This window comes from Hippocampus bargibanti, linkage group LG07, assembly GCF_051943395.1.
Source record: "Hippocampus bargibanti isolate YZ-2025 linkage group LG07, ASM5194339v1, whole genome shotgun sequence".
NCBI classification, from domain to species: domain Eukaryota; kingdom Metazoa; phylum Chordata; class Actinopteri; order Syngnathiformes; family Syngnathidae; genus Hippocampus; species Hippocampus bargibanti.
Window position 1 is genome coordinate 4,902,687 of NC_142740.1, and position 14,046 is coordinate 4,916,732.

The following is a 14,046-nucleotide window of genomic DNA, read 5'->3' on the forward strand; positions in this document are numbered from 1 at the left end:
ATAAGATCAAAGCCATTTTTAAGTGATACAAAACTGTCATTGCATAACATACATTTGTTTTTAATTTCAAAATAATAAACATGATGAGGGAGCATTTTATTTATTTATTTATTTATTTATTTGTTTGTTTATGCAATTTGTACCCCCCTTAGTGCCAAACCGTACTCACAATGGATTCACGGGACTCGTCATTCAGCGATCGCTCCACTCGGCCCATGAGGAGCAACTTTGTCTCGTCGCCACCGTGCGGCTCGCCAAACCCAAATTCATCAAGGTACGCATTCATTCTAACCCACGGGTGTCAAAGTCAAGGCCCGGGGGCCAAATCTGGTCCGCCACATCATTTTATTCGGCCCGCGAAAGCAAATCAAACTTCCACAATGCTTGCGTCAAATCTAAACCAAAATAACCGTCATTGTTTTTGAGTTCAAATTTGAAAACTATTTATTTATTAATTAGATGTGTGCTCTATATGTTATATGTGGAGGGGATTAAACATTCTCATGGCTTCCTCACATTCACAACGGCCCCTTAGAGCAGGGGTGTCAAAGTCATTTTTTGCCGCGGGCCACATTATAGGTATGGTTTCCTCCCGAGGGCCGTTATGAATTTGGGGAAGCCATTAGAATGTTTAATCCGATCCACATATTACATATAGAGCACACAACAAATTAATGAATAACTCGTTTTCAAATCTGAAATCAAGAATAATGACTGTTATTGTGGTTTATATCCAAAAATATGAAATTTTGGTTAAGAATCTAGCAAGCATCATGGAATTTCATACGTTTGATTTGCTTTCGCGGGCCGAAAAAATTGATGTGGGCCGGATTTGGCCCGCGGGCCTTGACTTTGACACCTGTGCCTTAGAGGAAACCATAACTACAATGTGGCAAAAAACGACTTTGACACCCTTTTTCTAACTGTACAACCGTCCACACTCAAATGATTGATAGTAGCCATATTTGACCTGCAGGAAATGTGCACTGTCGAGGAACCCAATGAAGAATTCACCTCCAGACATAGTTTAGAGTGGAAATTTCTCTTCTTGGACCACAGGTACCCTTCAACACTTCATCCGGAATCGAATAATGCTAGGAGGTGTTTATTTAACACACAGGTGTCAAATTCAAGGCCCGCGGGCCAAATCCGGCCCGCCACATCATTTTTTTCGGCCCGCGAAAGCAAATCAAACGTGTTAAATTCCATGATGATTGCTAAAATCTGAGCCAAAATTTCATTTTTTTGGATGTCAACCACAATAAAAGTCATTATTCTTGACTTCAGATTTGAAAACGAGTTATTCATTAATTTGCTGTGTGCTCTATATGTAATATTTGAAGGGATTTAAATATTGTAATGGGTTCCCCAAATTCATAATGGCCTTCGAGAGGAAACCATAACTACAATGTGGCCCGCGGCAAAAAATGACTTTGACACCCCTGATTTAACATGACATAAAGCCACTCTTGGATTTTTCTAGAGCGCCTCCTATCATTGGTTACCTGCCGTTTGAAGTTCTGGGTACATCCGGCTACGATTACTACCACGTGGACGACCTGGACACGCTTGCTAAATGTCACGAGCACCGTAAGTAGGCCTCCGTTAACAACCGTGTCATGATGGCGTGTTATGATGCCGTGACGCGGCATCTTCCAATTTTTTTCTTGGTCATCTTCATCTGTTTGCCAGTTATGCAATACGGCAAAGGAAAATCTTGCTACTACCGATTCCTCACCAAAGGGCAGCAGTGGATTTGGCTACAGACTCGGTATTACATCACGTATCATCAGTGGAACTCTCGGCCGGAGTTTATTGTCTGCACTCACACTGTCGTCAGGTAAAGGGGAAAAAGAAAATCTGATGGGAAATTGTTGAAAAGGGGAATTTTAAGCGTCAAAGAAGTACAGTGAGACCTCAACTTACAAACACCTTATCTTACAAACGTCAGATTTATGAAAATTAAACCTTATAATAAGCACTATTTTCATAATACACACCCACCACGGCCGGCGGAGTGATCGTCGGCGGAAGCACACGACCGAACAGCACCAGAGGTTAAGTTACCACCAGTCCTTATGGAAGGTGACTCTCCTTCCATAAGCCTTCAACGACCATCAAAAAGGTCAATAAAACTTTATTTTACAGCACAGTTTATTTCTTTAATTACAGTCCTCATGTAATGCGCCTCTCTTTCCTAACAGCAATTCCCTTTGACCTTCGACCTCCAACGCCATTCCATCAAGCCATAAATGACCATCACAAATGTAAATAAAGTGACTTTATGATACAATGCAGTGTATTTCTTTCATTACAATACAATAGCACATTTATTATACATAGAATAAGGTATGATGTGTGTAGTTTTAAGGCTTATTTAGTTGAAAAGTATATTTTATGGAAACCCGGGAATGGATTATTCCCATTTTAATGGTTTCCTATGGGATTTTTTTTTTGAGATACACACTTTTCGCCTTACACGCTCTGTCTGGGAACCAATTAAGTTCGTAAGTTGAGGTCTCACTGTATTTCTTCGTTATTTATTTGTTTATTTAGTTCTTTATCTGTTTATTTATTTTTATTTATTTATCTGTTTATGTATTGTGGAAACAGGGAAACCGCAAACAAGTCTTACTGTAAGTGGTCCGATTCGAATTGTCAAAGATGTATTTATTTATTTATTTGTGTGTTTTTATGTTTGTGTGTTTGTTTATTTACCCAATTATTTATTTATTTATTTATCGTGTGAGCGGAGAAGCCGCAAACCATTCTTAAATGGTCTCATTTTAATTATTTATTTTTTTACCTTCTCACCCGCCCATTAATTAATTAATTTATTTATTTATTTATTTATTTACTTTATTCGGGAAAATGGGAAAAAGCAAAAAGTCTCATTTTAAGTGTCAAAGAACTATCTATCTATCTATCTATCTATCTATCTATCTATCTATCTATCTATCTATCTATCTATCTATCTATCTATCTATCTATCTATCTATCTATCTATCTATCTATCTATCTATCTACCTACCTACCTACCTACCTACCTACCTATCTATCTATCTATCTATCTATCTATCTATCTATCTAACCATCTATCTAACCATCTAGCTATCCATCTATTTATCAATGTATTTATCAATGTATTTATTTATTTTGGGAAAGGGGAAACCACAAAAAATCTTAGGTGGTGTCATTTTAAGTGACAAATATTTATTTATTTATTTAGTTATTTGTTTGTTTGTCTGTCCATTTATTTATTTATTTATTTATTATTGGGGAAAAGAGAAAACCGCAAAAAATCTTGTGTGTGTTATTTTAAGTGTCAAAGAATTCTTAATGTATGTATTTATTTATGTATTTACTTATTTTGGATGTATGTATATGTATTTTGGGGCTGGCCGGTTCAATTTGGAAATGAAATACCTTGATTTCAACTTTCTAATTCTTGTCATTTTTCACCCGTCAGCTACGGCGAAGTGAGATCGGAGCAGCGGCGAGAAGCGCGACCCAAAACGACGCCACCTGAGATGACAGCTGACAAGGTGAGTGACACATTATGTTGACCCGTCGCCGTTGCCTTTTCACTGACCAACGCTTTCTCCATTTTTTTTTTCCTCCTTTGCACTTGTAGGTATCGCACGACCCTGGATTACAATCGCAGCCAAATGCCTCCAGTATCAAGGAGGTCCTGGAGCACTTTGGAGACAGAAGGACGCCCTCTGCATCGTCGCGCAGCTCCCTTAAATCCTCACGAGCGCCGCCGTCAGAGGCCTCTTGTAAGTTAAATCCAACTTCTGATGCTGAGATCAACTAGATCAGAACCGTTTTGGATAAAGCGGGTTCATCTGCTTTTGTCTTTAGCGTCCCAAGTGAAGCACCAAGGAGGCCCAAGCACGCCGGGTCGCCAGGGCACTTCCAATGCGGGCGGGGTGTCGCAAAGAAGATCATCAGTCGGCAGCCAGGTTGGGTCCTGAATGCGAGACAATTTTGATGAAAAAAAAAAAAATATGCTTCCTTGTTGGGCAGGGTGATTTTTTTTTTGGGGCTCATTAAAATTAACAAAAAGAGATTGATTTGATTTTTTTGTGACAAGTTCTTGCAAGTCTTCCTACTTTTTAGATTTGTGCATTGCAGCTTGTATGTCTCCCACTGAGATTATGTATTAATTAATTTATTTATTTATTTATTTTGTTATTTTTTTTAATTTGTTAATTAATTAATTAATGTATTTATTTATTTAATTTTTAATTCATTCATACGTTCATTTATTTATTTATTTATTTATGTATTCGTTCTATCGTTTATTTATTTATTCGTTCATTCATTTCTTCATTCATTTATTTATGTATGTATTTTATTTATTTATTTATTCGGCCATGCATTTCATTCTTTATTTATTTATTTATTTATTTATTTATTTATTAGTTCATTCATTTCATCAGTTACTTATTTATTTATTTATTTATTTATTCACACGTTTATTTATTTATTTATTCGTTCATTCATTTCTTCAGTTATTTATTTATTTATTTCTTCATTTATTCATCTATTTATTTATTTATGTATTTATTTATTTATTCATCCATTTATTTATTTATGTATTTATTTATTTATTGTTAATAACACCACTCAGCAACTCTATGCATTACAGCTTGCATACCTCTCGCCGGAATTTTTTATTTTGTATTTTTTTTTTTTTTTTGCTTTTGTAACTTGCATCTTTATTATTTTTACAACATATAAGACCATTTGGAAATTGAACATTTGAATACAGAATGCCTTGTGGCCGATTTGTAGAGCAACGTACTTTTGTAACTGTGCAAATTATATCAACCCATCAACAAAAACAAAAAGAAAACAAAACAATAACAATAAAGAAAAAAATAGTGATCAATAGTGACAAGTTACCCCTATTTTGGATTTGTATTCATGAGCTGATTTGTGGGGTCGTTCGTTTATTCATTTGTTTGATTGTTTTTTTTATATACATCCCATTTTCCCCATCTTGTTTTAAACTTCCCTACTTTTTATTTTGTATTTTTTTTGTAATAACACCACAAATGGATCTTCAGAATTACCGCAACACTTAACCACCAGAAGTGGAATCCCAAATTATTGTTTTCAAAAAAAGGTTTATTAATTGGGGTACACTACAGATACATTACTGATATGATTGATAAAATTTGAAATTGCATTTTCTGTGTAGCTCTCTCTCTCTTGTTTCTATTTATAATTGTATTTTATTCATTGCATTCTATTTGTGATTTTATTTATTATAGTACCTATGCTTGTCTGTGACTGTAAAGTGTCCTTGAGAGCTTTGAAAGGCACTTAAAATGTAATGTATTATTATTATTATTATTATTATTATTATTAATTTATTTTGCTCAACAAGTTCACTCATGTGATCGACCAACAAAATATTCCTTAGAAACTTGTCATATGTTTAAAAAATATTGTTGTTTACATGTCTCCAGCAGTCCGTGTGCTCCCAAAACGCAGTACAGACGACATTGATGGTTCCACAACAGCAGCAGCAACAACAACAGCAGCAACAACAGCAGCAACATCAACAACAACAACAGCAACAAATGCAAACAAGTAGCCCGGTAAGATTTAACACAATTTTTATCTGCAAATATGTGAATTGGAATCCAACTCCACTGTCCATCATATTTTTTTCCATCATATCAGAATCAGAAAGTCTTTTATAGTCTTTTAAAGTCTTTTATAGTCCCACAATGGGGAAATTTTCAATCTACAGCAGCAAAAATAAAAGGGGCGAGGGTGAAAAATTAAAAACACGGTATTCCATGTACGGTGATACCTTGGTTTACGAACCAATTAGCTTACGAACTTTTCGGTTTACGAACGTTACATTTATGAAAATTTTACCTTAGCATACGAACTTTACCTTGACATACGAACTTTTTTCGTACACCGAGCTGCCTCAATGAGTGATGTGTCGTTCGACAACGAGCCCGTTCTAACAACAAAATGGCAGCCAACTGTTTTTGTGCTCTATTCCCTGCCTCCAGTCTTCGGTTAAAGCCATGTGATTGGTCAAGAACCCAGGAGTTAGTGGGGGTGGTTTAAACATTAAAGAGACAGGCAGACGACATTGAGAGAGTTTCAACTTTGATAGTTGAAAGGCAGAGTGTAGACTGCAAGGTTAAAATATCCCATCATAATACACTTGATCCAAAAAGCTATCAACTCAGCTAAACAGACCACAATTGATGAGGAACTAGATAAAATTATCACAGAGAAAGCACCTACAAGGGATCATTCCTCAAGATGGCGAAAGAAGGTTACGTTCCTCATCAAGTTTTTAATGCTGATGAAACCGACCACTCCATTCCATCAAGCCATCAACGACCATCGCAAAGGTCAATAAAATGACTTTATTATACTGTACAGCAATTTCTTTAATTATAATACCATCGCACATTTATTATACATAAAATAATGTATATTTTGTGTAGTTTTAAGGCTTAGAAAATTACAAAGTAGAAAATTATGTTTTATGAGGACCTGGGAACAGATTATTCTCATTTTAATTGTTTCCTATGGGAAATTAATTTTTGCGATACACACTTTTCGCCTTACACACTCTCTCTGGGAACCAATTAAGTTCATAAGTGTATATGTAAAAAGTTTGCAATTACACCATTCATAGGGGTTGTGCCTTATACTCCGGTGCGCCTTATGCACCGGTAAATAAAATAAAATGCATTAACAAGTCACCGTATATCAACGGTACCATAAAAGACATTTAAGCCGTGTCATGAGCCCTTCACCCCCCTCGGCTCTGATTTGAGATGTTTACCTGCGTGTTGACGTCCGCACCCGTCAGGCGTCATCGGTGCAGTTCTCCGGCCAGCTGGACAGCGTGCAGCACATGAAAAAGCAGCTGGAGCAGCGCACCCACGCCATCGAGAGCAATATTCAACGGCAGCTGGACGAGCTGTGGAGGATCCAGCAGGAGCTGCAGAGGGTGCAGGAGCAAAGCCTGCAGATGCTTGTGCAGAAAGGAGCCGTTGATATGACCTCCGTGCAGGTGGCCCCCCAGGTAGCCCCGGTGGCCCCTGTTCTCGGCGTTCAGGGACAAGTGCTGTCGGCGGGTCCACTGCAGACCACCGTCCAGCAACAACATGTTGTCCAGCCCCAACAGAACACAGTGATGGCACAGGTAGGAACGAAATAAATACCATGAAGCCAAAAATGAAAAAAAGATGTAAAATTAAAAACATATATTAAAAAATATAGTGTATCTATATACAGACGCTCCCCTACTTAAGAACACCGAGGTACGAACGATACATACAAACATTTTTGTAGTAACATATGTCGTCTTCTCTCCAGTTGTACATGTAAATATATTTATCTTTAGAGCATATATTTTATTATATGTTTATTTTTCAGTACAAAGCAATACAGGTTACTTATACAAGCCTTAAACATACATTCCATACAAAATATAGCACTGAATCAACTTCAATAAATTCAACTTACGAACAAATTCAACTTACAAACGATCGTTCCTAAGTTGAATTTGTTCAAAAGTTTTTTTGAGAAAGTAACAAAATTAAAAAAAATGATATTAAAAAAAACTCTAATGAAGAATTCCAAACAATATTAATGTTTTCAAATTTTTACCTCTCCACTCAGCACGTGCCGATAATCGATTTTTGTTGTATAACAAATGATCAAAAGTATCACGATATTAAAATTACAGCTATGAAATATCCTTTATCAAAACATTAAAAAAATGCGTCTTTTCCCCCATGAAGCTTATTTTTCAACAAAATTGAGAGTATTTGGCTTGGAGAAAAATGTACAATTTTAACATGAAATAAATACTGGAAATTGTTGACAATAAAATATCCTGTGACTGTAAAGTGTCCTTGAGAGTTTCCAAAGGTGCTTATAAATGAAATGTATTATTATTATTACTGTATCTATTAGCTAGCTAGCTAGCTTTCTATCTATTTGAGTTACGTCCGGGTTGAGCGAACGCTGGTGCGTGTGGCTGCCACTGCTCACCTGCAGAAAAAATATCCTGTGACTGTAAAGTGTACTTGAGAGTTTTGAAAGGCGCTTATAAATTAAATGTATTATTATTATTTTTTTAGGACAGTGCAACAACAAGCCACAAAAAGCATCTGTACAGTATTTGCAGTGTCTCTTTTATCTAGCTTCCTCCTTCTTAGTGTGTAACTGCTGCCTCTCTCCTTTCTGCTCATGAAAAGGAGAAAGAAAGAAAAAAGCAACTGGACCTCCCCCCAAGTAACTTCAAAGAAACATCTCGTTTACTCAACTCTATTTTCTGCCAATCATATTCTGACCTTCTTAGTTCCCGCAGCTCATTAGCGGCGACACAGTATTAGCGATGATTCAAACCTGGATTTTTAAGACCCCGTTAACCGGTAATTGGCGAATTAATGATGAAGACAAGTGATTCTGATTTGCCGTCTGTCAGAGATGTTCGATCGGACACTGTTGACAAAGACTCAAACCCAGAAAGATTGTCTTTACTGCTGGCAGGAAACGTAGCCATTCATGACAGACGCCTGAATTCTGCGAATAAATGGAAAAATGAATAAAAAAATAAATGAACCAGTAATAAATAAATAAAATAAATTAATGATCATAAGGCAGTTACAGACGACTGAAAAAAAACACAGGAAAACTAATTATTTTAATAAAGTTTCAAATGTCTGTATTCACAGTTCTTTAACCTTTAACTTTCTTAACAAAAAGAAAATATTGAACATTAACTGTCCTAAACATTGCTTATCTTGCCTACTTGTTCAGCTCCACACACAAGTTTCATTCATATCAATCATGCGGGCCGCACTAACATTAATCTTTCATATCAAGGCGGGCCGCAAAATATTCTTTCGGGGCCGCAATTGGCCCGCGGGGCACGAGTTTGAGACCACTGTTTTATAGCATCTAAAATATCCAAAACAGGCAGTATGATATTTTTATTCAAATGCAAATAAAAATGACTTAGGGTACAAAATTGAGCATTTTCAGTAAGTCCCGCCCCCAGTTCGTGACATCACGCCAAGACGTCTTGCATTGCTGGAGAATCAAAACAATAGCTTCAGATTCTGAGAATATGCTTTCTTGTTACACATCCAGTTATAAATATGATTCAAATAGTTCTGAAGAGGAAAGCATACATGTTTGCAATCGATTAAAGAATTTATCCTGTGTCATTTTGAGGCATCTGGACTGCAATGTAGCGTCCCAGAAAAGAGGCAGAAAATGGCGACCTCTTGTAGACATGACAGTGGAATGCGTTTCCACAGGCTGATAAATTCCTTATATGGAGCTTGGACGCCCTCTTCTGGCGCAACACGAGGTTTTCAGACCAAACAAGCATTGACGTGATGGAAGAACTGCTACAATGTGTCCTTTTTTTCAGTCAGGGGCGTTCCTTCAGTGACGTCACGTACGGACTCGTCACCAACTCAAAAACAAGACTTCCGGAATATTCAGCATGAGTCGTAAAACGTAAAATATAGCGATATGCCATGGAATCTTTGTAAAATACGCTCGGTAGAAGTTATTTGAAGCCATTTTACAAATTATGGACACAACTTGTCCGGAGACGTCGGTTGTCCTTTAAGTGATACATTAGTAAAACAGTTTTCTTGATTAGAATACCACACCTCTTGAGTTCTAAACAGCTGTAAGCAATAAAACATTGTCTTTTCCATGAACTGATAAATTTGTAACCTGGCTAATAAGCTCTTCCTGTGAAGGATTTTCAAGTTGTAAATTGCTTCATTGATAAAGGAGTTTCCCAAGTCCTAAATTCTGTCCAATGCCATATCTCCTAGATCAGGGGTGTCAAAGTCATTTTTTGCCGCGGGCCACATTGTAGTTATGGTTTCCTCTCGAGGGCCGTTATGAATTTGGGGAACACATTACAATGTTTAAATCCCTTCAAATATTACATATAGAGCACACAGCAAATTAATGAATAACTCGTTTTCAAATCTGAAGTCAAGAATAATGACTTTTATTGTGGTTGACATCCAAAAATATGAAATTTTGGCTCAGGTTTTAGCAATCATCATGGAATTTAACAAGTTTGATTTGCTTTCGCGGGCCGAAAAAAATGATGTGGAGGGCCGGATTTGGCCCGCGGGCCTTGACTTTGACACCTGTGTCCTAGATGAAGGTGACATTTTAACAAGCTGTGTCTGTTGACCTCAGATTGACCCCAGGTTGTCTGTGCTTCAATTGTGTATTGGAGTCACACATGTTGACTAAGCATATAAAAACATGATAACTTCTCTGTCACCGTCACAAGACAATGTTCGGATGTTCGCCACTTTAGATTTAGTAATGGCGACTTGGGACCCCCACCCCCCACCCCCCCTGTCCCCCTCATGAATCTCATCAATGGTTTCCTCTGCAGCCTTCACTGGCGGCGTCTTATTTCAACACAGTGATGATCCCGCAGCAAAATGCCACCAACGTGCTCCAAATCGCCGCCACGGCCGCCAACGCTCCTACCGTTGCCACTTTCACGCCGGACCGCACTGCCCAAATTAGGTTTGCATCTTCTTTATTTTTAAAGACAATTTTAGGTACGTAAACATACAAAAACATTCACTGTTTTGACCCCGCCAACCAAGCAACATTATGAACCAACTAAACCACCTTATGATACATTCCGCTTTCCCTGGGAAAGGTTTCCGCCACCCGTCAGCTGCTCACCAAGCTGGTGACGGGCCAGATGGCGTGCGGGGCGGTCATGGTGCCCTCCACCATGTTCATGGGCCAAGTGGTGACGGCATTTGCTCCCCAGCCGGGCCCCACGCAGACCATCAGCATCGCCCAGCAGCCGACGCAGCAACAGCAGCATGAGCAGCAGGTACACAGCCAGTAATTCGGATCCAGCACTTGACCTTTACAATAATAATAATAATAATAATAATAATAATAATAATAATAATAATAATAATAATAATTCTTACATTATTATTGTTTTCAGAATTTTTATATATTCTCTCTCTCTCTCTCTCTCTCTCTCTCTCTCTCTCTCTCTCTCTCTATCTATCTCTATATATCTCTATCTATATATATATATATATATATATATATATATATATATATATATATATATATATATATATATATATATATATATATATATATATATATATATATATATATATAGAGAGAGAGAGAGAGAGAGAGAGAGAGAGATATATAAAAATTCTGAAACTGCTACAATGTGTCCTTTTTTCAGTCAGGGGCGTTCCTTCAGTGACGTCACGTACGGACTCGTCACCAACTCAAAAACAGGACTTCCGGAATATTCAGCATGAGTCATAAAACGTAAAATATAGCGATATGCGATGGAATCTTTGTAAAATACGCTCGGTAGAAGTCATTTGAAGCCATTTTACAAATTATGTAATAATAATAATAATTCTTACATTATTATTGTTTTCAGAATTTTTATATATTCTCTCTCTCTCTCTCTCTCTTTTTTATATATATATATATATATATATATATATATATATATATATATATATATATATATAGATAGATATATATATGGCATATCATCACAGAATGTTAAGATATGGCTTAATTTAGGACGTCCACTAATGTTATTGTATAGAAATTTTCAGACTTCTTCAGAATATACAGTGATACCTTGGCTTACGAACTTAATTGGTTCCCAGACAGAGTGTGTAAGGCGAAAAGTGTGTATCCTAAAAATTAATTTCCCATAGAAAACCATTAAAATGAGAATAATCCGTTCCCAGGTCCCCATAAAACATAATTTTCTACTTTCTAATTTTCTAAGCCTTAAAACTACACAAAATATACCTTATTTTATTTATAATAAATGTGCTATGGTATTATAATTGAATAAATAAACTGTATGCATTGTGGCAGCACCGTGTGTATCCCGAAAAATAGTTTTTATGCCAAGGTAAAATGTTCATAAATTTAATGTTCATAAACCGAAAAGTTCGTAAGCCAAGGGGTTCGTAAACCGAGGTATCACTGAACTTCCATCCATGTCGTCCAATGCTCCATGTCATGTGTTTTGACGCAAAAGGCTCCACGGATGCTTCCTGGAAGTCAGTTGATTCTGCCAGCGGGGACCTTCCCGTTACAGCAAGCGGGAACGTTCGCCACTGCCGCCTCCGCATCCGCCAACCAGCAAAAACAACAGCCGCACGCCCACTGAATGGACGCTGAGACCAGTCATACGGTCCCACAGCTTCTTCAAGCCACCGAGGTGGGCAGGGAGGGGATACTGGACTGAACCCCCCCCTGAAAATTTGCACTAAAGGCTGCAACAGCGCCCCGATGTGGCCTGGAATACTCATTGCAGCATCCCTCCTTCTTTTCCAGGGTTTTCCCCAAACTATTTCACCCTAATCGATTCAAGAGTCCATTGCCAGAACGCCCACATAGACTACTCGGAAAAAGTCGGGATATCGGCTCTTTGGGCGGTAAATTTCAAAATGGATGTTAAATGCACTTTGACCTTGACAGCTGAGCTTGTTTTGACCTTCCCCAAGCATTTTGCTGTTCTTTCCGTAAAAGATGAGCAGCAAAATGGGTTTTCGATTCATTCAGAGATCTCACCCAAATATAAAATATCATCATTGTTTGGTGAGTTGTTGATATTTCTTTTAACTTATTATTAACTCATTCGCTGCCAGACGATGTGCAAAAAATGTGTCCTCTCCAGTGCCAGGGTTTTTGTCATTGTCACTGTAATTCCAGGACACGCAGAATATTGAATTTTAGGACTACATGAACATTCAATACAGCATAAGAAATCTTACACTCTCTTCTTTCATCAGTTAATTCCTAAATTATATGGGTCTGGAGTTATATGAGCTTGAAATGAGGGTGGATGTCCAAAATACAATGCAATACAACCTGTGACTGTAAAGTGACCTTGAGAGTTTTGAAAGGTGCTTAGAAATGAAATGGATTATTATTATTATCTGGCTATACAGCTGTCTTTATAGCCGGCTAGCTGGCTGGCTATCTAGCCAGCTAGCTAGCTATTTGTTATCTAGCTAGCTACCTAGCTAGCTATCAATTTGCTGTCTGTCTCGCTGGCTATATATTAGCTATCTATCTGGCTAGCTATCTAGATGGTTAGCTATTGGCTAGCTTTCTATCTATTTGAGTTACTTCCGGGTTGAGTGAATGCTGGCGCATGTGGCTGTGACTGTAAAGTGACTTTGAGAGTTTTGAAAGACGATTGGAAATGAAATGTATTATTATTATTATTATTATTATTATTATTATTATTATTATTATACGTACATTTTGGTTTATATAGCGCTTTAACAGCAGCTGAAGCTGGAACAAACCGCTACCATGAAAAAAAGGGGAAATGCTACCCGCTTGTGGAAGGGAAAAACATTGCCCGAGGCCATGGCCAGCACTTTATCGGCACCCAAACAAAGAATCAAATACAAAAAAATCAAAAATTGTGAATGGCGTACGTCATATTTTCAATTCCCGAATAAATTCATGAATGGCAATGAATGAGTTGACAAGGATGCCCCGACCCAATTCAAACTGACCGATGGCCCATTTTCGGCCCCTCGACCCACAGTTTGGGGAACTTTCAAAAGATCTTGTCTTTATATTTTTTCCCCACGGATGTACTATTTTTATGAAAAAAATATGCTCTCTATTGTAGTTCTAGCTATGGCATCGAAGGTTGTGTAATATATAATGTAAATATTGAACAGGGGGAAAGAAGTACTATTTTATATGACACGTGAAGATGAATATGCTCTTTTTGTAGTGTTGTAAAAAGAAATCTCCTCAAATGACAATCATTGAAATTTGCCAAAAATGATAAAAATGTGCTGCAAAATATATTTTTTTTGTTTTGGATTTTTTTACGTTTATTTTGGTTTTTTTTGTTGTTTTTTAATATATATTATATTATTTATATATTATCCGCCAGTAACAAGCCTGGTCACAACATGCTTAGTATTTTTCATTACATCCCGGATTTGT

At 37.2% G+C, this 14,046-nt stretch overlaps 1 protein-coding gene across 6 annotated transcripts in view; it reads left to right on the plus strand.

Moving 5' to 3' along the window:
- The window catches only part of clocka (clock circadian regulator a), a 31,253-nt gene extending 17,351 nt beyond the window's left edge, over window positions 1-13,902 (plus strand). For 4 of the 6 annotated variants that reach the window (XM_089000231.1, XM_089000235.1, XM_089000234.1 and 1 more), the window contains 10 exons: window positions 153-274; window positions 977-1,059; window positions 1,484-1,590; window positions 1,693-1,840; window positions 3,470-3,545; window positions 3,635-3,779; window positions 3,865-3,965; window positions 5,481-5,612; window positions 6,860-7,195; window positions 10,442-10,711. In XM_089000231.1, the coding sequence (XP_088856357.1) occupies window positions 153-274; window positions 977-1,059; window positions 1,484-1,590; window positions 1,693-1,840; window positions 3,470-3,545; window positions 3,635-3,779; window positions 3,865-3,965; window positions 5,481-5,612; window positions 6,860-7,195; window positions 10,442-10,621 (1,430 nt within the window). In that variant the 3' untranslated portion in view covers window positions 10,622-10,711. The other 2 variants (XM_089000237.1, XM_089000236.1) reach the window with 2 other exon arrangements.
- The last annotated feature ends 144 nt before the right edge of the window (window positions 13,903-14,046 follow it).